Source organism: Hevea brasiliensis, chromosome 17 (assembly GCF_030052815.1).
Source record: "Hevea brasiliensis isolate MT/VB/25A 57/8 chromosome 17, ASM3005281v1, whole genome shotgun sequence".
Classification (NCBI taxonomy): domain Eukaryota; kingdom Viridiplantae; phylum Streptophyta; class Magnoliopsida; order Malpighiales; family Euphorbiaceae; genus Hevea; species Hevea brasiliensis.
Genome location: NC_079509.1, coordinates 55,462,043 through 55,485,690, shown reverse-complemented (window position 1 = coordinate 55,485,690; position 23,648 = coordinate 55,462,043). Strand labels below are relative to the sequence as shown.

Here is a 23,648-nt window from a genome sequence, read left to right as displayed (position 1 = left end):
CAAGTTCAGTGAAGGCCAAACTGGTGATAGGGAAGGAGTTAGTTTGAATGGAGTGGTACTGTCCCAAAGTAATCACTTTAAATATCTAGGCTCAGTCCTTCAAGTAGATGGGGGATGTGAGGAGGATGTTAGTCATAGGATTAAAGCCAGATGGTTGAAGTGGAAACGTGCCACGAGAGTTTTATGTGATCGTAAGATTCCCAATAAATTAAAAGAAAAATTTTACCGTACAGCCATACGACCGGCTATGTTATATGGTAGTGAGTGTTGGGCACTGAAAGAGTCGTATGCATCTAAGATAAGAGTTGCAGAGATGAGAATGTTAAGGTGGATGAGTGGCCATACTAGACTAGATAAAGTTCGTAATAAAAGTATTAGAAAAAAGGTAGGAGTTGTGCCAATTGAAGATAAGTTGAGAGAAGGGAGATTAAGGTGGTTTGGTCATGTGAAGCGTAGACATACGGAGGCTTCAGTTAGACAAGTAGAGCACATTAGGTTAGAGGATAGAAAGAAAAAAAGGGGTAGACCTAAATTAACTTGGAGGAGAGTAGTACAACATGACTTAGAAGTATTACACATTTCTGAGGATTTAACCCAAAATCGTTCAGAGTGAAAAAAGCGAATCCATATAGCTGACCCCAAATTTTTGGGATAAAGGCTTAGTTGAGTTGAGTTGAGTTGTATTTGTTAATTAAGTCTATAAGATTACCATCAGAAGCATACTCCAGTAATAAGTTATAAATTATCATAACATTTTCATGACTCAAACAGTCCCTGTAGCATTCAATAACTCTTTCAGATCTAAAAAGACTAAGCAAAGTTCTCAATTCTTTTTGCAGGGAGAGAGAATTTACTATGAGGGCAGACTTCACAGCAGGTAGTGGCAAAATAATGTTGGCTGGTATGGCCAAATAGACAAAGCTGTATGATCCCTTACTATGAGGGCAGACTTCACAGCAGGTAGTGGCAAAATAATGTTGGCTGGTATGGCCAAAAAGACAAAGCTGTATGATCCCTTCCCTAAACACTTCCAGCGAACCTAGTCCATAATGACCGATACATTGGATGAGTGAGAATAGCAGAGTGGAATAGGTCAATAAAGTATATATAAGTAGTATTTATCATCCTTTTCCTATCAGGATTAAGTACATATAATCCTTTTCCTTTTGGGATTTACTTAAAAATTCACAGAGGCGTTTTTCTAAACTGCCCTTTGAGAGTTGGTGTTTGATTGAACATCGTTCTTTTTTTGCGTTTCATAAATTCGCTGCTAACTGAGGCAATTACAAGCGCATAACTATTCAATGCCAATCGTTTGGGGTTAGGGTTTGCAAATCTATTTCATGAATTTCAAAAACTCCCAATTTTATCCAAAATTTCCAAAGGAAATGGCGCTGAGGAAGTTCTACGGCGAGATAAAGGGGTTGACAGTGAAGGAAGTGCCCAACTAGGTAAAGCCGATGCTATCAATCGATTACGTGAAGAAATAGGTGCAGAAAGCTTTGGACAATTACCACGCCAATTACATCAAGACCAGCTCCATTGATCCTCTCTACCATGATGGCGGCATGATCTTTTCCAACCTTGTTGCTCTTCTGGAGGAGCACCGCCACTTCGAGCACCAGCAACACTAAGGAGCATGGCCACTGATTCGTTGACTCATCAATTCATCATTTGTCAGTAACTTCCTGTGAGTTGATTTTACTAACGTTGATTTTCTTGATGTTCTATTTTGTGTCTCTGGATATGGTCGGCAGGAAGATACTATTGATAGTTTTCTCTTTTACACTCTGCATCTCATTGCTTCAAGAAATTTGAATCATATACAGCAGAACAAAATGATTGTAGGTCATTCTCTGGTGTCTTTGATCCACAGTGAGTTTTATTAGAGATATCTTTTGCCTGCCATTGTATGATGTCTTTGGTCTTACAATTTACAATATCTCTTCTACATGTAGCTTGGAGCTTGGGTGCATCAGGTGTTAGAACAGCAGATGCCCTCATCTGATATTCCATCCAAAATTCTTTGTCAAGTGATCAAAATTGATCTTCAGGTAGGTTAGGTTTTGGCTCATCTGTTATATTCTTGTGGACTTTAGGCTGAACCTAAAACAGACCAAGTATGTGCATATATATATCACTACTTCCTGGGCCTGATGTAAGCTAGTCTGTCTTACTTTTGCAATTGAAGCATCCATGAGCATTTTCATCGTGGTTCTTTTTATATTTTTGCCCCGTATTTTCCTTATTATTTCCCCCTATATGAATCAGCAAAGAGAGTTTACTGGCAGCAATCCTGAACTCCTGAACCCTGCAGAAAGATGCACAGTGAATTCATTTTAGAAAGCACTTACTCCTTCGGATGTAAGCAAGCATTGTACTTTAAATATTTATCAAAAGCATGCATAGGAATGTCAACCAGCATTGGTCAGTATCTAAAATAAATCATTGTTTCCTTCCCTGCTGTGTATTGTGATGTGATTACTTCTCTCTCATTGATGGTTATGATTTTCCTCTTTGTTCAGGATATTTCCTCTTTGTTCAGGATATGCAGCGACAGACACCTTGTCAACAATTGATTCCAAAAGATCTGCATGGCAATGAGTGGCATTTCCAACATGTTAATCAGAGTAAGCAATAGTTACGTTGCTTTTTCATGATGCGATGCTGAATAATTGTCTAGAGATGGCAATTAATTAACTACATTGGCTGAAATATGCTTTCTATTATTCTGTTCTACTGTATATGATTGTTAATTGAGAATTTATGGAAATTGTGACATTTTTTTCTGTTATATCTATGCATTTGTATATGTTTAGACTTGCAGCTAAAAACCTTACATGTTTCTGTTCTATAGGGTGTAAACATCAACTTGAACACCCTGTTGCAGAAAGTCGGAAGAAGGAAAGAACAATTTTAATAATATTTTTAGAGGTTAATTAGTTCCCTTTTTTTTTTTCCTTGCATTACAAAGACTCCAAATTTTCTTTCCTATTCAAGAATTGTTGTTTATGAGTTGTACTCAGAAATGATGAATATTATTATACAATAACTTCAATTTTTTGAGTTGTATTAGTGTGTTCAATTCAGTTATTGTTTATTTAAATATTAAATTTAGTTGCAAAATAAGAAATATAACCAGATGTGAATCACACTAGCCATAAAAATGTCTGCCATAAATATCACAAAAAAAAGACATAAAAGTTAATAAAATTGCAAGTAATCATTATAAAATAATTATTAAAAAATTAAAATTGAAATCAAATTCTTTAAACCTCTCTAAAAAAAAAAATCATGATGATGAAATAATTGGGGGGTTTAAACTTGCCCTCAAAAAATCAGTGTGGGGCAGTTTAAAACGCTGATATAAACCTCCCTTAACCATGACCTACCTAGCGCTTGACGAAATCGCCTCCATGTCATAGAGACGATGGTTACGGAGGCGGTCATGAGTCAGTTTTGTGAACTGCCTCTAGCAAATATAGGGGCGGTGCCTTGAGAAAAACTGTAGTTAATAGTGGAATTAAGGGATCATCTCATATTATGAAATTGTCAAGTCTTTGAGTGGGAAATTTACATGTGGATAATAATTATCTTGTTGTATCTCTTTTTGAACATCTTCATATAATTTGCTTCTTCTGAGTTGCTGAAGGTAATAATTATTTTGGATCTATCAGTGCAATGATTTGAATATCTCTAAAATCTTAACTTTATGGCATTCAGGGATGAGTGACCTTTGTTAACACAGAAAAGTGTCTTAAAAATGTCTTGACAGCATGAATTAGTATGGGAAAAAAGAAAAAGACAGAAAAGGGATTGTTCTTTTAGTGCTATCTAGAATGACAATTCACCTCGTTTGTAGTATTCTTATTTTATTCTGCAAGAATAAGTAGCATCTTTTCATTAATTGATACAAATAGTGTGCAAAATTAACAAGTTCCATTTATTCTCACCTCATTGTTTTCTCTTTGACTATATTGCAACGTACCAAACATGACACAATTGTATGACCTTTCATCATTATGTGGACTCGAGGCTGTCTTCTGTAGTTGATATTTCCAGGGCACCGGCCATCTCTTTTTGTTGAGGACATCCTTGGAAGTAATTAAATCCTTATTGCTTGCTTTCTAATGTAACTTCCCATTGCTGAAGTATCTTTGTTTGTGAATTGTTACTTCGCCCTGAAGGCCTGGAATGCACAAAACGGTGGAGCTTTGGCCATTCTGGTTTTAGATGACAAGAGTGAACAAATGATTACAATGGACACCCCTGAATAAGAAAATGCAGATGCTGACTATCTGTCAAGATGTATAAGAGCTCTGTACACGATGTTGTCCTTGTTGGTGGCTCCACCAGGATTTCGAAGTATATGTATATTGTTTAATTTTATATATCCCTTAATAAAATTATGATAATTTTATTTTATTCAAATATGAGTCATCAGGTGGGTGATATATAATTTTATAAGATACAAGTCACTTTCCAGTAAGCCACAAGTGGATGGAAAGATGAATGAGTTGGGCCCTGAGTGTTTAAGATAAGCTGCTATAAATATGGTTTCTGCTATTCTATGTCAGGTTAAGCTCATACAATTTGAAAAGCAAGTTGCGGTGGAAAAGGACCTTTGAAAATGTTCTACAGCTACTCCATTTTGCTAGGGATCTTGTTTCTGCTTGGTCAGGCTAAATTTGAATGGCATTCATGCGTGGAATTCTTGAATAACTAATATGCTCGAGATGAGGATGTAATTTTCTCAATCACCATTTCACCACAAACACTACAACCTAGCAAGTGATGAAAGCTATCTTAACACTTGCATGAATTCAATAATCATAAATGGTGAACGCCATGCGCTATTAACACCATAAGCTCTTTTTTATTGAATATTCAGGATTGATTTGGGGAAGAAGATGAGTCATCAACTTAATGATAAGGATACTAATAAGCAACCTGTACCATAGAAGATAATTGGAAAAATTCCCAACTTGATATTCCTAACTGAGAGAATAGGAGTTGAGAATGAAAAATTAAGAGGTGGAATTGAGGCTGGATAAATTGGTGCAAACTTATAATTAATGGAAGGGATATAGAGGACAAATTGGTCGAGGAAGAAAGTGAATAAGATGAAACAGTAGAGAAGGAAGGCACTAAGAAGATGTAAGATCAGCAGGCACTCATTCTCCCAAAACATTGATGATTAATTTCCTAATGACTTAAAAACAATGTAATTAGATTCATCAATGGCACTCTGTTTATTCTTTCCTTTTTCTCTGTCGCTATGAGAATAGAAAAAACATCACTTTAATTAGAAGACAGCAGATGATTCATGATTTGGTAATACAATTAATATAATTGTTTTGCCAAGTAATCAGAGTTAAAATTACAAAGAATCTCACTATTAAAATTACAAACAATCTCACTATCTAAAAATTGTGAACTCATTGAAATGCAAATATACATATCTGCTGGTTCATTGCAGTAGAATAGCATCAATTTTCTAGTGCCGCAAAATTGATATTCTGCCACGGTAGAAAATCAGTCAATTTGCCTTAGTTCTTAGTCCATCCTTGCTAAGCAAACTCTTTTCCGTTTCCTTGCAACCCATTCCGATAGGACCAAAGTTCAGCCGCCTACATGTAGAACCCAAGCTCAGTGGCCTATCTGCAGAGGAAAATAGACCTTGCCCAGGTGAATAATCAGATAGTATTAGCTTGCACATGGACTTAACAACATCATCACTAAGGCTTGGTGGTAAGAGTTCTTCCTGCTCAAATGGTGAAGTAAGCTCTTCATCAACAATAAAAGGATGATCCAATAGCATATCTGCTGTCCACCTTTCGCAATGGGGTCTCATGAAACACATTCTTAAGAAATCTTTCCCTTTCTTTGACATGCTTTCTGGTATCTCAGGTGAGCTACCCTCAAAAGCCAGGCGAACTAAGATATCTTCTACATCCAATTCATGCCATGGTGGTTTTCCTGTGATCATCTCAATAACAATGCAACCCAGAGACCAAATATCCAAAGCTGGTGATATCTCAGCAAGCTTTACAGATTCAGGAGACATGTACAAGGGAGTTCCACGGAAAGTGTACTGGTAAAAGAATTTCCTTGAATTGCCTTCGTCAGGCTCTTTTGCCAAGCCAAAATCCGCAATCTTGAGCTGAAAATCTTGTTGATCAGAAGGGAAAACAAGGATATTGGCAGGCTTAAGGTCACAATGAACATATCCATTGTTATGTATGGATGATAACCCTTTAAGAATCATCCGAGTGTATCGCCTCACATCACATTCAGGTATTTTTCCCCCATATTTGTTAATCAAGTCTGCAAGACTACCACCAGGAGCATATTCCAGTAGTAAGTTATAAATTGTCATACCATTCTCATGACTCAAACAGTCCCCATAGCATTGAATAACTCCTTCAGAGCCAGAAAGACTAAGCAAAATCTTCAATTCTTTTTGCAGGGAGAAAGAATCTATTATCAGCGCAGACTTCACAGCAAGCGGTGGGGAAATAATGTTGGTCGGTATGGCCAAGAAGACAGAGCCGTAGGATCCCTTCCCCAAGCACTTCCCGCGAACCCAGTCCATGGTGAGCGAATACAGGTTATAGTGGATGATGAGCGAGAATAGTATCGTAGAATCCTTGGGTAGGTGGTGTATATAAATAGTATATATAATCCATTTCCTTGTAGGATTTAGTATATATAATCATTTTCCTTGTAGGATTTAGTATATATAATCCTTTTCCTAGTAGGATTTATTTTCAATTTCTTTAAGGAAAGGAAGATAAATATATTAAAAGCCCTTGTGGGCATACAATTACATCTTTAAAGTTATTATTTTATTCAATTAAAATAAAAAAATATGCCCATAGCAACATTAAATAATAAAAAAAAATAAAATTTAGAATTCTGAGAACAATACAATATATAAAATCTTTGGATAAATAGTACAGCATATATAAATAATATTTAGAATCCTTTTTCTTATAGGATTTTTTTTTTTTAATTTCTTGTAAGGAAAGGAAAATGATAAACACGTCAAAAGCCCTTGTGTTTGTATGCAATTGTATCCTTAGTTTTATTTTCTAAAATTAAATATGTTATTTAAAATTAAGGTACCCATAACATATTACTTTATATATATAAAATTTCATTCACTTTTCTTTTACTAGCTTTCCTTTTTACAAAATAGGCCCTTAATCTATATTCAATGTACATTAATTCAAAAAGTCATGAATTAAAAATTTTATAATTTTTCACTAAATTAAAAGTTATTTACATATCACAATATTACTATTAACTATTTCATTGTCATATGTAATTTTTTATAGGAGCAAGAAGAACCCTGATGAAAATAGCAATGTAACTGATCATGGCAATATTACTATTACAAGTCATAATCTAAATTCGATTAATACCTTTGGGGTAGTCTCCAACCAATCGAAAACGACGATGGATCGACGCATCACGTTAACAGAAGAACCCTGATGTAGCTGTTTCCACCTTCCACAATCACAGCCATTACACAACACCAACACAGATCTCTATACTTGCAATCCATGGCGACCTTAGACGAAACCAGTGCCGAAACGTTTCGTCAAAAACCAAATCCCAGAAACTATCCTCAACGACTCATCTCTCAATGCCGCCATCTCCCTCTTGCCCTCCAACTACAACTTGGAAGTCCACAAGTGTGTCTGGCGCATCCGCTCCACCAGAGCCAAGCGTCTCGCTCTCCAGCTCCCTGAGGGCTTGCTTATGTATTCGCTTATTCTTTCGGATATATTCACCGCCTTCGCCGGCGTTACCCACTGTTTCGTCCTCGGCGACGTCACTTATGGCGCCTGTTGTGTGGACGACCTCTCCGCCTTGGCGTTAGGTGCTGATCTTCTAATTCACTATGGCCATAGCTGCTTGGTCCCCATCGATGCTACGAAAGTTCCTTGCCTTTACGTTTTTGTTGACATTAAAATCGATGTTGAGCCCCTGATTAGCACCATCAAACTCAATTTGAATGATAAAAAAAGCATTGTTCTCGCGGGTACTATTCAGTTCGCATCTGCGATTCGAGAAGCAATGCCTGAGTTGGAAAAGCTGGGCCTTTCGGTTTTGATCCCTCAATCGAAACCCTTATCTGCCGGTGAACTATTGGGTTGCACGGCACCCAGAATATCATCGAAATCTGTAATTGGTAGTTTCAGTGACATGGTTGTGGTATTTGTGGCGGATGGGAGGTTCCATTTGGAGGCGTTTATGATAGCTAATCCTGAGATTAGTGCGTTTAGGTATGACCCATATCTGGGGAAGCTGTTTCTTGAGGAATATGATCATCAAGGAATGAAGGAGACGAGGAAGAGGGCAATAGAGAGGGCAAGGGAAGCCAAGAGTTGGGGGATTGTGTTGGGCACATTGGGAAGGCAAGGCAATCCGAGGATTTTAGATAGGTTGGAGAAGAAGATGAGAGAAAAACATTTTTCTTATACCGTTGTTTTGATGTCAGAGATTAGTCCTACTAGGATTGCCTTATTTGAGCAATCTGTGGATGCTTGGATTCAGATTGCATGTCCTCGGCTCTCTATTGATTGGGGAGAGGCATTTGAGAAGCCTCTTTTGACACCTTTTGAAGCAGAGATTGCTGTTGGGGATTTACCAGGTTGGTGGGAGAAGGATAAGAGTGTAGTGGCAAACTCAGGGTGTTGCAATGGTCTTGGATGTGGGCACAGCAATGGATTGTGTTCTGGATGTGGCAATGAAGCTGCAAAGGATGTAAAGGGTGTAGGTGATTCTTTTGCTGGTGATTATCCCATGGATTACTATGCTCAGGATGGTGGGGAGTGGAATTCCTCTTATTTGAAGAAAGCAACTCGCCCTATAAGAAGAAATGTGGTGTCCTCTACCAGTGATGGTGCTGCTTTGTAGCATCACTACCTCTTAAGGATTGTATTACATGTGCTTTGTAGCATCATTAGCCCATAAAGATTTTATTACAAGTAAGTATGTCCAACTTTGCTTATATGTTTAATCTTGATGTTTTAGAATATGGAGGTTATTTTTGCATCTGTTTTGCCCTTGGTTCAATTTTGGTTTTGGAAGAAGTATGGATTTTATTTATTAATTTATTTTTATCTACCCTGAAGGCATGATTCAAAAATAGTAATTCTGTAGAATGCACAGACTAAAGTACTTGTCTTAAAAGTGGTATCATGATCACTTGGTACAATTGCACTTCAAAACAAGTTGATCTTAGAAAAATACTAGGATGTTGCAGCGACGTTGACAAATAAAAATAAAAATACTAGTAAATAACCGTTTGATGCTAGTGAAAGATGCTCTGTTAACTTCTACGGATATTAAATTGTTATGCTTAGCTGAGATTGACAATGGGAAGAAAAATGTTGCTAGAAATTATGCTGAGCTGAGGCAGACAATGGGAAGGAATCATGAAGCTGTTATGAACTTGAGTTTGGATAATGTCCAAGGGCTACTGGGTTGAGGTTTATTATTGTTTTTGCCTTTGTGTTTGCAAACTATTGTGGAAGAACTAGCGGTGCTTGTTACAGAGAACTGTCCCGTCTCTGATTATTTAGGAGATTCAATTCTGGAATGAACTTAGCTGCCCTTTAGTTGATTTCAACTAGCTTTTAAATACAAAAGTATAGCAGAAAAACCAATAAAGATTCTCCAGTTTTTAATTACTTTAGTTTATTTGCAGCAATAGAAGTTTAAAATTTAAAACTCAAACAGCCACATCTAATCCAGCTTCTTTTTCCAATGTGAATAGTGCCTGTAGATCTGTCTAAAGTGGGTGTCCACCTTAACTGAATTTCCCTGTTCCATATTGGAGCTCATAACAGATGCCCTATAAAAGATTAAGCTATTAAGATTAACCAAGTTTTGTCAAAAACATTGAAAAATAAGAGGAGATTAGCATCAGGAAAAAAGCCACTCTAAAATCTATCATTTCGCCACATTGAATGCAGAAGTTCTCAGTAGAAAATAAAAATAATGGAATAATGGACTAAAATGGATATGTTGCCCATGACAATTGTTCTATTGCTCAAATCCAAGTCCTAATTCTAGATTAATTGTTTTCCCTTGAGAAATATCTATAAAAATAGGAACCTACTTCTCAAACCCAATTTTGGAAGGCTCAACCATCCACTTAGGACCTTACCAATAAAGAAGATAATAGGACTTCATTTAGTTCCTCACTGTAGGGTTGAGCATTCAGCAGGTCCTATTCAGTTCGAAATTTAATAAAACTGAACTAAATTGAACTGAATCCATTTCAGTAGTTAAATCAAACCGAACAAAAATAATTTGATTTGGATCATTGGTTTTTAATATTAATACACACACACACCCACAATTCCAGTCAGTTTCATTAATTCGTTTTTTCCCCCCTAAACCAAACCTAATTGAATTGACATTATTACTTGCAAACCAAACCAAACCAAACTGGAAAAAGAACAAAAAAAAAAAAAAACCAAATTCGATTTGGTTTTCCGATTTGAACTGAACGATGCTTACTTTAATGGCAGAATTTTAATTATTAGCACCTAGGATAATTCCTTTTGGCAAAGAATGCGGGAGTATCTAGAAAATTCAAGTGTAACTTCCATATCAAGTTCCCAATTTAATTCACTTGACTGATAAATTGGGGTGCCAACATTTTCATTTATAGAATTAGAGATTAGCTCACTTTGTTAATGGTCTCTACAGAGAGATCAAGTTTTTTCAGCACTTAAACTTGATAGAAACATTTTGGATTGCATTAAACTAATAATCAAATGCATGACTTTACCCTAAGTTATCTCAATACTGAGATGAGGGAGCCTCCCTCATCTTTGCTTATCAATATGAGCTCTTCAATGCCCAACCAGTCTCAAGTAAATGGATGAGAAATCAAAGCTTTACTTCCTCGGTAATAAGATCATCTGTTGCATAAAATGCATTGTTCTCTTAGTTTTGTTTTTCTATACGTCTATCTTTTGTAATCATACGTGGTTGCAAATTTGCAATGCATGATCTTTATAACAAATGTATGGGAACTGGTGGTGTGTGCATATGCCCATCAATATTTCGCAAGATTTCTTCTGAATCACAATGACGACCAGGAATTGAATTGGACATCTGAATCACTTCCAACAGAATCCCTGAATTGTTTCTTGTAGTTTCTCTTAATCAATTATTTATGAAAATATCTCCTCATCAGTTGCGGTAGACAAATTGAATATGGAAAGCTTTTTCATGTAATATGAGATGCTATGGAGAAGATGAGGCGAGTGTATCTACCCCCAGGAAGCTGCTGGCATCAAGCCATACAGAATCAAAAGCACATATCCAATGGCGGTAAAATTTGCAGTGTGTAAAATGTCCCCAGCATCTGCATGTGGTGTTCAGCTGATCCTATCTCCTCTGAGTTAGCTTCAGCACATCATGTTTCTCAAGTTATTCTCAGATGGATGCACCAGCTACAAGGTACAGCAGCAAGGTTGCTTGAAAAGGTCATCAGTACTCATGACTGAATAGGGGTGAGCATCGGTTGGTTCAGTTTGGAAAATCAAATATCCAAATAAACCAAAATTTTTAGCAGGTCAAACCAAACTGAATTAGGGAGAAAATTGAAAAATCGAATCAAACCGAACAAATTGAAATTTTTAGCAGACTAGACCAAATCAATCCGATTTGGTTTGGTTTGATTCAATTTTATTTATCAATTGTGGTTTCATCTTGAGCTTGTTTAACTTTGATTTATTTTGGGCTCATTTCTTACTCAATTTTCTTTATATTTTATATTTTTAACTTTAATTTAAGATTTAATAATAATTAATTTTAAAAATAAATTATTCAGTTTGATTCTACTAATTGTTGGTGTCAACTTCCCAGCGGTGCAATCATAATTCATCAATTCATAACAAATGTTTTTATTTTTTTTGGAAGAAATTTCTTGCAGTAAAGGATTTGTCGTTTAACTTGTAATGAATGATGTCAAGTCAATGAATCTTTTCATTTGGCAATGTCTAGTAATTTTAAATTCATAATTATCAAAATGGTAAGCATATAAGATTTTTCTCGCATAGGCTGATCTAATTTTGAACTATGTATTTAAACCTTTAAGATTGAATTAATGGAAGTGATATGGAGGACAAATTGGCCGAGGAAGAAAGTGAGCTAGATGAAAGGTAGAGAAGGAAGACACTAAGAAGATGAAAGATCAGCAGGCACTCAATTCTCTCAGAAATTTGATGATTAATTTCCTAATGACTTAAAAACAATGTAACTAGATTCATCAATTGCACTATGTTTTTATCAAGAGCCTTGCATTACTAATAATCTTTTGTCAATTGGTAATATAATTAATATAATTCTTTTGTTAACGGTCAGAGTTAAAATTACAAAAAATCTCACTATCTAAAAATTGTGAGCTTGTTGAAATATAAATATGCATATCTTTCATTGTAGTAGAACTGAAACTCCATCTAGTCCATTGCAGTAAAATCGTATCAATTTTCTAGTGACACAAAATTGATATTCAACCACAGCAGAAAATTAGTTAATTTGCCTTTAGAAATTCAGTTAATTAGCTTAGTTAGTAGTCCATCCTTGCTAAGCAAACTCTTTTTCTTTTCCTTGCAACTCATTCCTATAGGACCAAAGTTCATCCGCCTACATGTAGAACCCAAGCTTAGTGACCTATCTACAGAATAAAACAGACTTTGCCCAAGTGAATCAGATAATATTAACTTGCATATGAACTCAACAATATTATCAGTAAGGTTTGGTGGCAAGAGTTCTTCCTTCTCAAATGGTGAGTAAGCTCTTCATCAATAATACAAAGATGATTTAATAGCATATCAGTTATCCCCTTCTTGCAATGGGGTCTCATGAAACACATTCTTAGAAAATCTTTCTCTTTTTTTGACATGCTTTCTGATATCTCAGGCGAGATACCCTCAAAAGCTAGACGAACTAATATATTTTTTACATCTAATTCTTATCATGGCTTTACTTTGATCATCTCAATAACAATGCAACTCAAAGATCAAATATCTAAAGCTGGTGATATCTCAGCAAGTTTTACAAATTTAAGAGACATGTACAAGAGATTTCCAAGAAAAATGTACTAATAAAAGAATTTTCTTGAATCATCAGGCTCTTTTACTAAGCCAAAATCCATAATCTTAAGCTAAAAATCTTGTTGATGAGAAGAAAAAAAAAAGAATATTGATAGACTTAAGATTACAATGAATATATCCATAATTCTGTATGAATGACTCTTTAAGAATCATTTTAGCGTACCATCTCACATCACATTTAAATATTTTTTCTCTATATTTATTAATCAAATCTGCAAGACTACAGCTAGAAGCATATTTCGATAGCAAGTATCGAAAGTTATAAATTATCGTATCATTTTCGTGACTCAAATAGTCTCAATAGCATTCAATGATTCCTTGAAGTCAGAAAGACTAGGTAAAGTCTTCGATTCTTTCCGTAGACAGAATTAATTATCAATGCAGACTTCACAGCAAGCTGTGGCGAAATAATGTTGGTTGGTATGGCTAAGAAGACAAAACCATAGGATCGCTTCCTTGAGCACTTTTTGTGAACCCAGTGCATAGCGGGCGAATACAGGTTATACGGTAGATGATGAGTGAGAATAGTACACTAGAATCGTTTAAAGCAGCATATATAGTATATATAATAATTTCACAGGGTCGTTTGCCCTTAGAGAGTTGGTGTTTGATTGAACATCCATTTTTTTGGCGTTTCATGAATTCGCTTCTAGCTAGAGGCAATTACAAGCGCATAACTATTCACTGCCAATCGTCCGAGGCCGTCTCTCTATATTCAGATTCCCAATTTATATATCTGGGTTTAGGGTTTGCAAATCTATTTCATCAATTTCAAAACTCCCAATTTTTTCCAAAATTTCCAAAGGAAATGGGGCTGAGGAAGTTCTACAGCGAGATAAAGGGGTTGAAAGTGAAGGAAGTGCCCAACTATGTAAAGCCGATGCTATCAATCGATTACGTGAAGAAATAGGTGCAGAAAGCTTTGGACAACTACCACGCCAATTACATCAAGACCAGCTCCATTGATCCTCTCTATCATGATGGCGGCACAATCTTTTCCAACCTTGTTGCTCTTCCGGATGAGCACCGCCGCTTCGAGCACCAGCAACACTAAGGAGCATGGCCACTGATTCGTTTACTTGTCAATTCATCGTCTGTTAGTGATTCAGTGAACTTCCTGTGAGTTGATTTTACTAACATTGATTTCTTGATGCTTTGTTTTGTGTTTCTGGATATGGTAGACGGGAAGATACTATTGATAGTTTTTCTCTTTTACACTCTGCATCTCATTGCTTCAAGAAATTTGAATCATATACATCAGAACAAAATGATTGTATGTCATTCTCTGGTGTCTTTGATCTGCAATGAGTTCTATTAGAGATATCTTTTGCCTGCCATTGTATGATATCTTTGGTCTTACAATTTACAATATCTCTTCTACATGTAGCTTGGAGCTTTGGCGCATCAGGAGTTAGAACAGCACATGCCCTCATCAGATATCCCATCCAAAATTCTTTGTAAAGTGATCAAAATTGATCTTCAGGTAGGTTTTGTCATGATTCTCTCTCTCTCTCTCTCTCTCTCTCTCTCTCTCTCTATCTCTCTCTCTCTCTCCACCTAAATAAATCTTAATACTGGTTCCATTTTGCATATGAAGAAAAAATGATTTATTTTTCTGCAATTTCTATATTGGCTCATTTTTTATTTTCTTGTGGACTTGGCTGAACCTAAAACAGACCAAGTATGTGCATATATTTTCACTGCTTCCTGGGTCTGATGTAAGCTAATCTGTTTGTCTTACTTTTGCAATTGAAGCATCCATGATCATTTTCATTGTGGTTCTTTTTATATTTTTACCCCATATTTTCCTTATTATATCCCCCTATATGAATCAGCAAAGAGAGGTTTCTGGCTCCAATCCCGAACTCCTGAAACCTGCAGAAAGATGCACGGTGAATTCATTTTAGAAAACACTTACTGCTTCTGATTTAAGCAAGCATGGTACTTCAAATATTTATCAAAAGCATGCATAGGAATGTCTACCAGCATTGGTCAGTATCTAAAATAAATTATTGTTTCCATCCCTGCTGTGTATTGCGATGTGATTACTTCTCTCTCATTGATGGTTATGATTTTCCTCTTTGTTCAGGATATGCAGCAACAGCCACCTTGTCAACAATTTATTGCAAAAGATCTGCATGGCAACGAGTGGCATTTCCAACATGTTAATCAGAGTAAGCAATAGTTACATTGCTATTTCATGACGTGATACTGAATAATTGTCTAGATATGGCAATTAATTAACTACATTAGCTGAAATATGCTTTCTATTATTTTGTTCTACTGTATATGATTGTTGATTGAGAATTTATGGAAATCGTAACATTTTTGTTTTTTTGTTATATGTATGCATTTGTATATGTTTAGACTTGCAAAAAAAACTTGAAAACCAGGCTAAAAAGAGCAAGAAAATAAAGACACTAACAGAGAAATTGAATAAGAGAATAAGAAAAATGATTCTCGTATATCTTTTACAAATAAAAGAATAACTACCTCTCGACGCCTGTGCATTCTACTAGCTACCTGTACATTCTAGAATACAACTATACTAACAAAATTCTAACAAACCAACCGGCTCAGCTAAAAACTTTTCCTCCTTATCTCTTCAGCTAGCTAGATAGTATATATTTACATCCCCCCTCAAGATGCATTTGGAGAGAAATCGACTAAACCCATCTTGGACAATAGAAATAAGAAGATTTGATTGCAAAGTGGTTTAGTAAAGAGGTCTGCAAGCTGGTGTTTGGAGGAAACATGTGCAGTAGAGATGAAACATCTGCTAATTGGTTCCTAACAATGTGACAATCAATTTCCAAATGCTTGGTATGCTCATGGAATACTGGATTTGCTGCTATGTGTAAAGCAGCCTGATTGTCACATTTTAAAGGAATAGGTAAGGAAATTGGAAGCTGAAACTCTTGCATGATGTAAGTGAGCCATTGATGTTCACACATAGTACTAGCCATACTTCTATACTCTACTTCTGCTGAGGAATGACTGACTGTGGACTGTTTCTTCGACTTCCAAGAGATAAGTGAAGATCCTAAGAAAATGCAGTAGCCAGTTATTGACTTTCTTGTGGTAGAGCAAGTAGCTCAGTCAGCATCACAATAAGTTGACAACTGCAATGAATTGGTTTTAGGGGAAAATAGGCCTTTTGCTGGACACCCTTTGACGTATTTCAAAACACGCAATGCTGCATCAAGATGAGACTGACAAGGCACTTGCATGTATTGACTAAGCTGCTGGACTGAATAAGTAATGTCTGGTCTAGTAAGGCTTAAGTCAAGCAACCTACCCACAAGTCTTCTATACAGTTCTGGATTAGGTAAGGGCTCTCACATATCAGGAACCAACCTGCAACCTTTAACCATAGGTGTAGGAGTTGATTTAGCATCTTGTAAGCCAGAATCTTTGACAATATCAAGTATATGCTTCCTTTGGTTCAAAGACATGCCTAATTGAGACCTTGCGATCTCAAGACCAAGGAAAAACTTCGCATACCCCATGTCTTTTATAGTAAATTGATGGTGAAGAAATTGTTTAACTTCAATAATCAACTTCTTTGAAACACCAGTAAACAAAACATCATCCACATATACTAACAAGGCCAAAAATGTAGATCCTGTGCCTTTAACAAACAAGCAATGATCATGTGTAGACTGGACAAACCCAAAATCTTTCAACTTGGCAGTAAATTCCTTATTCCATTGCCCCCTGGCCTGTTTAAGACCATATAAGGACTTCTGTAACTTACATACTTGATCTGTTCTAGCTTTAGAATCACCTTCAGGAGGTAGCACACATAATTCTTCATCTATATTAGCCATGTAGGAAGGCATTGTTGATATCTAATTGATGCAAGGACCAGTTTTTAGCTGCTGCAATAGCTAAAAACATCCTCACTGTCACCAGTGTTATCAAGGCGAAAGGCGACACTAAGGCGATAGAGTGCCCTATGGCCTTAGGAGAGAGGCGAGGCAAGAGCCTTTTTGAAGCGAGGTGAGAGCCTTTTTGAAGTAAGGCGCCATAACCTTAATTGCCTAAATTATATATATATGTGTGTGTATTTATAACATAAAAATTTATACTTTTAAATAGTTGATAAATAACAATAAATTAATAATTCCTATATAAAATAAATAGCTAATTAACAAGATAAAAAGCAAAACTAATTAAATTAACAAGAATAACAATTAAAAAGTAAACTAATTACAAATAAATTAACAATACTCATATTAATTAATTAATAAGAACAAAAAGTAAAATTATCAAATTAACAATAAAATAATAATTACTATGTAAAATAAACAACTAATGAGAACTAATGTCTAATTAACAAGATAAAAAGCAAAACTAATCAAACTAACAATAATAATAAGTAAAAGATAAATTAATTACCATTAAATTAACAATACCTATATTAAATAATCAACCAATCAATAAGTAAAATAATTAATTTAACAATGCCCATGTTAAATAATCAACTAATTAACAAGTAAAATAATTAATTCAATAATATCCATAAAATTTAAATAATTAATTAATAAAAATAAAAGGTAAAACAATTAAATTAATAGCAAATAATTAACTAATTAATAAAACCCAACCAAAGTACCAAACCAGGAGAAGGAAAGGAAAAAAAAATGCAAAACTGCTGTAAGTCTGTAACTGAGTACCGACAGCATAACAGGGCAAATAGAGGAGGAAGAAGCCAACCAGGGAGGAGGAGAAGAAGAAGGAAAAGGAAAGAAAAAAAAAAAAAACTGTTACAGTGCTGCTGCATTCCAAAGAAAAGAGTGGGAGAGGAGGAAGAAGATAATAGAGGAGGAAGAAAATAACAGAAACAGAGGGGGGAAGAAGAAGATGAGAGAGAGAGAGAGAGACATACCTGGACTGGACAGACTCAACGCAGCTCCTGGAGTTGATGCAGCTCTTTTTTTTTGTTGGCAATAGGTAAGTCTTCAGGGTTTTATATTTTTGTCTTAAAAAATTAAAAAAAAGGTTTTGCTGCGCTTGAAAGAGGCGACACCTCTCGCCTGCCTCGTGCCTCGCCTTGCCAACTTAAGGCGTCGACTCTGCTGGTGCTAAGAGGGGCGACCCAGTTGAGGCAGCAGAGGGGCGCCTCGCCTCGCCTCGCCTGGGCGCCTCTCGCTCCTTTAATAACACTGACTGTCACTAATTTGGCAACTGGAGAAAAACTATCTGTGTAATCCAAGTCCAGTAGTTGATTATAGCCCTTTGCAACAAGCCTTGCCTTGTACCTGTCCACCTTTCCATCAGGTAAATATTTTACTTTATACACCCATTTACAGCCTATAGGCTTCTTTCCTGCTGGTAATGTTGTAAGCTGCCAAGTTTGGTTAGCCTCTAAAGCATTTAATTCATTTTGCATAGCATTTATCCAATTATTGTCATGTTTTGCATGATGATAAGAAAAAGGGTTCTGAAATTTTTGACACATTGGCAACAAAATTGAGATGTGAGGGATGAAATCTAATAGAAGAAATACCTGGATGATTTGCAGAAGTGATGAAGTCAAAATCATTGCTTGTATGGAGTGATTCGGTTTGCTGGACTACAGCAGCAAAGCCTTGCAACCAAGCAGGTTTGGTGATCGATCTTTGACTTCTTCTTGGTGGAGGTGGTGGAACTGACACATCTGATGACATATGGGATGGATGCACAGACACAATAGGTTGGAGAGGACTAGAAGAAATTGGTTGTGATGGAGTAGCTGGTGAAGAAGTGGAATCATTGTTAAGGTCAAAACAAGAAGGTAGTGGGATTAAAGAAATACCAGGATGGTGTGTATGAAGAAACGGGAAAATAGATTCATAAAACACTACATCCCTGGAGCTGAAAATTTTCTTGGACTGCAAAGCATACAACTTATAGGCTTTACGTTGAGGAGCATAGCATAATAAGACACAAGGGATGGCTCTAGGATCAAATTTAGTTTTGTGAGGGAATGCGTTTGTGGCATAGCATAGACAACCTGCAACTCTAAAGTAAGAATAATCTGGGTTTTTACCATATAATATTGTATATGGTGTTTTCCAGTTTAAAACCTCAGTGGGTAGTCTATTAATAATGTGGGTTGCTATTAAGATAGCTTCTGACAAAAAATGTCTAGGGAAATTGGCTTGAAACATGATGGATCTAGCTACTTTCAGAGGTGTTTGTGTTTTCTTTCCACAACACCATTTTGCTGTGGACTGTACACACGACTTCTGGTGAATAATTCCTTGAGAAAGAACAATCTGATGGCAAGTCTGGTTCAGAAACTCTGTGCCATTGTCAGTCCTTATTCTCTTAACTGTTTAGTGAAATTGAGTTTGAGACATGAGGGAAAAAATGTGACAAAACAGAGGGGACTTGAGTTTTAGTAGTAATCAAATAAGTCCAGGTATATCTGCTACAGTCATCAACTATTGTGACTACAAAAGTTGCACCACTTATAGAAGGAACCCTATAGGGACCCCACAAATCAACATGAATGAGTTCAAACACTCCAACAGTTGAAATGCTACTGATAGAAAAGGGAATTCTTTGTTGTTTAGACAAGGTACAGATGGTGCAAACCTGATCTGTCATTTTGTTCAATTTTATTACAGATATACGATTCAACTTGGTGTTTGAGGCATGGCCTAGCCTATAATGCCAAATGACAGAATTGTCTAAATATTGACCATTACAGGAGGCATGACAAATCTGAACAAAAGGAACAGATACTGAGCTTAGATCTAATATATACAATCCAGCTTGAATTTTTCTGACAGCAATGACTTCATTACTCTGCATATCCTGCAACAAACACTTGTCAGGGGAAAAGGTTATTGATATATTTGAGGTTTTGGCAAGGGTACTAACAGACAACAGGTTGCATGTGAAGTTTGGAACATGTAAAACATTTATTAAAGCAATTTTTTGGGTTTATAATAACATGTCCTGCATATGTCACATTTTTATAAGATCCATCAGGCAAGTGTACAGGTCTGGGTTTGGAAATGGATGTAATCTGGTCTAAAAATAAAGTTTAGAACACACATGGTTAGTTGCCCCTGTGTCAATAATCCATGTGCCTTTATCCTTAACATTCATACTAACAAGACTTGAATTAGACAACTGACCTGCAAAATCTGCAGCATTTGCATAAGAAGTTTCAGCTGCATTGGCTTTGCCCTTCATGATCTTCATTACCTCCTGTTGAACAAGATTAGGCAAACTAGCAGCCGATTCATCATACTTGCTTGGAGCCTCAACCTCCAAAGGAGTATCAGCATCATGAGAAACAACATTAGCCTGCAACGTTCCTTTCTTCTGTTTGAAATCTTTATACCATTCTGGATAGCCAAAGAGCTTGAAACAAGATTCTCTAACATGGCCCCCAACATTACAAAAGGTACAGAATCTTTCATCCCTTTTACTGTAATCTTTCTTCTTAAAACCAGATTTAAAATCTCCCATACCAGTATCCTTGCGATGATTCTGTGATTTTGCAAACATCACAGCTGTAGTTTCACTTGATTCAACAATCACATTTTGAACCTGCCTTTATTTCTCAATGCTAAGTGCCATTGAGTAAGCTTTGTTAACATTAGGCAATGGATCCATTATCAAGATCTGGTTCTTAACAGTATTGTAACTTTCATTAAGTCCCATCAGGATTTGCATAAGCCTATCTTCATTTTCAATATCAGCTACTGCTTTAGATGCTCCACATGTGCAGGCAGGGAAGGGATACAAACAGGACAATTCATCCCATTTCTTCTTCGGTTTAGTGAAATAAACCATCAGAGACATATTTCCCTGATTAAGAGTGTATATATATCTCTTTGTTTTAAACAGAAGTGGACCATTACTGTTCCCAAAATGCTGCTTTAATTCTTCCCAAAGGTCTTTTGCACAGGTTGTATGCAAAAAAGCCTCAACAATTTCTTTGGAAATCGAATTCAAAATCCAAGAGATTACCATACTATCCACCCTTTGATATTTCTCACAGTTGGGTGAATCAACAGAAGGCATTTTACACTTTCCGTTAATGAAACCCAGCTTATCCTTGGCTCTAAGAGCAATGATCATTGAATGACTCCAAGAAAGATAGTTTTCACCAGTTAATAAGACACTTACCAGACTCAGATTTGGACGATCTGAATTCTGGAGATGCAAAGGATCGTTGCTCGGATCTGCAGCTTTCGTATCAGAACTTTCTGCTGTAGAATCAGTAATCAGAGTTCAGGCTGTGAGCTTTGATACCATGAAAACCAGGCTAAAAAGAGCAAGAAAATAAAGACATAACGGAGAAATTGAGTAAGAGAATAAGAAAAATGATTCTCGTATATCTTGTACAGGAGAGAGTGATACAATTTATATACAAATAAAAGAATAACTGCCTCTGGACACCTGTACATTCTACTAGCTACCTGTACATTCTAGAATACAGCTATGCTAACAAAATTCTAACAAACCAGCCAGCTCAGCTAAAAACTTTTCCTCCTTATCTCTTCAGCTAGCTAGCTAGTATATATTTACAAAACTATTCATGTTTCTGTTCTATAGGGTGTAAACATCAACTCGAACAACCAGTTGCAGAATCACCAAGTCACCATATCCCGCAGAGTTATCTTTCATTGGATTGCCTCAGAAAGTCAGAAGAAGGAAAGAACAATTTTAGTAATATTTTTAGAGGTTAATTAGTTCCCTTTTTTCTCCTTGTATTACAAAGACTCCAAATGTTCTTTTCTATTCAAGGATTGTTATTTATGAGTTGTACTTAGAAATGCGAATATTATTATATAATAAAATTAATTTTTTGAGTTGTTATATTCTTGTGGACTAAATTAGGCTGAACCTAAAACAGACCAAGAATGAGCATACATATCACTACTTCCTGGGCCTAATGTAAGCTAATCTGTCTGTCTGTCTTTTTGCAATTGAAGCATCCATAAGCATTTTCATTGTGGTTCTTTTTATCTTTTTGCCCCATAGTTTCCTTATTATTTCCCCCTAAATGAATCAGCAAAGAGAGGTTACTGCTACCAATCCTGAACTCCTGAAACCTGCAGAAAGATGCACGGTGAATTCATTTTAGAAAACACTTACTGCTTCGGATGGAAGAAAGCATGGTACTTTAAATATTTATCAAAAGCATGCATAGGAATGTCTACCAGCGCTGGTCAATATCTAAAATAAGTTGATGTTTGCATCCCTGCTGTATATTGCGTGTGATTACTTCTCTGTGGTTGATGGTTATGATTTTCCTCTTTGTTCAGGGTATGCAACGACAGGCGCTTTGTCAACAATTGATTGCAAAAGATCTGCATGGCGGAGAGTGGCATTTCCAACATCTTAATCAGAGCAAGCAATATAACACATTGCTATTTCATGATGCGATGCTGAATAATTGTCTAGGGATGGCAATTAATTAACTACATTAGCTGAAATATGCTTTATATTATTTTGTTCTGCTGCATATGATTGTTAATTGGGAATTTATGGAATTGGTGACATTTTTGTTTTTTTGTTATATCTATGCATTTGTCGGACGAGTGAAAACAGTACAGTATATAAAATCCTTGGATAAATTAGTACAGTATAGTATTAAGAATCCTTTTTCTTGTAGAATTTTCTTTTTAATTTCTTATACGGAAAAGAAAATGACGAACACATCAAAGGCCCATGTGTTTATATGCAATTGTATCTTTAAAGTTTTTTTTTTATACAATTATTTTTTTTTCTTTTTATTTAATTAAACTCTATTAAAATAAAATGATATATCAAATACTAATTAGAAAAAATGTACTTTTATTTTGTTTATAAAGTGTATATCCTTATATGAAAAAAAAAACTATCCCAAAAGAAAAATTAAAGCATACAGTAGTGGATTAGAATTTGAGTCCTTGAGGTGAGCTTGGTTGATTAATCTTTCGATTCAGTTTGTTTTACAGAAAATATTTTTTTAAAAATATTAATTTTTTTTTACCTTTTTTTAATATTTGAGACTTTCATAAAATAGTCAACGAAAAATATTTTATTGATTAGAAAAAAATTAAGTCTTTTTTTAGATTTTGATAATTTTATTAAAATGTAAAAACACTTATACATATATAAAATAACTAAATATTATTAGTTTATTATTGCAACTAAAAAATAAACAAATATTTTTATAAAAAAAATATTAAAATATTTTTTATAAAAAATATTAAAATATTTTTTATAAAAAATATTTTTCATATAAAAGTTATTTTTTTTAAAAGTCTTGTACTGCATATATATAAAAATTATTTTTCATATAAAAATTATTTTTCATATAAAAATTTTTTTTCATATAAAAATTTTTTTTAAAAGTCTTGTACTGCATATAATAAATTAGATTACTTGTATCGGTGCTTTTCATATAGTATTAAATTCTACTTTTCTTTTCATAATAGCAAAATTTTGAAAAAAAGAAAGTGTTAAAAGCCCTTTAAAGTGATTAAAATTATTGACAGGAAAAGT

The 23,648-nt window shown here is 35.3% G+C and overlaps 2 protein-coding genes across 32 annotated transcripts; both read left to right on the top strand.

The window, feature by feature from the left end:
• Window positions 1-570: 570 nt before the first annotated feature.
• Window positions 571-22,746, top strand: LOC110646163 (uncharacterized). Of its 28 annotated transcripts, none has more exons than XR_009145525.1 (9): window positions 678-2,054; window positions 2,272-2,427; window positions 2,546-2,630; window positions 14,536-14,631; window positions 14,984-15,139; window positions 15,238-15,322; window positions 20,297-20,553; window positions 22,171-22,276; window positions 22,424-22,746. XR_009145525.1 is itself a non-coding variant. In XM_058139472.1 (7 exons), exons 3-7 carry the CDS (start codon window positions 2,595-2,597, stop codon window positions 22,501-22,503), a joined length of 411 nt encoding a protein of 136 aa, XP_057995455.1. In that variant the 5' UTR covers window positions 571-2,054; window positions 2,272-2,364; window positions 2,547-2,594; the 3' UTR covers window positions 22,504-22,746. The 28 variants fall into 28 exon arrangements, 6 of the variants coding, with proteins under 6 accessions (XP_057995455.1, XP_057995460.1, XP_057995457.1 ...); XR_009145534.1 differs by lacking the exon at window positions 20,297-20,553 and having other exon boundaries at window positions 694-1,676; window positions 1,811-1,875; window positions 1,959-2,054; window positions 22,171-22,746; XR_009145536.1 differs by lacking the exon at window positions 20,297-20,553 and having other exon boundaries at window positions 694-1,690; window positions 1,811-1,848; window positions 1,959-2,054; window positions 22,171-22,746.
• Window positions 7,402-11,754, top strand: LOC131175379 (uncharacterized). Of its 4 annotated transcripts, none has more exons than XR_009145518.1 (2): window positions 7,402-8,999; window positions 11,225-11,754. XR_009145518.1 is itself a non-coding variant. In XM_058139471.1 (1 exon), exon 1 carries the CDS (start codon window positions 7,768-7,770, stop codon window positions 8,926-8,928), a length of 1,161 nt encoding a protein of 386 aa, XP_057995454.1. In that variant the 5' UTR covers window positions 7,402-7,767; the 3' UTR covers window positions 8,929-9,066. The 4 variants fall into 4 exon arrangements, 1 of the variants encoding a protein (XP_057995454.1); XR_009145517.1 differs by having other exon boundaries at window positions 11,099-11,754; XR_009145519.1 differs by lacking the exon at window positions 11,225-11,754 and adding an exon at window positions 9,412-11,076.
• Window positions 22,747-23,648: the final 902 nt, after the last annotated feature.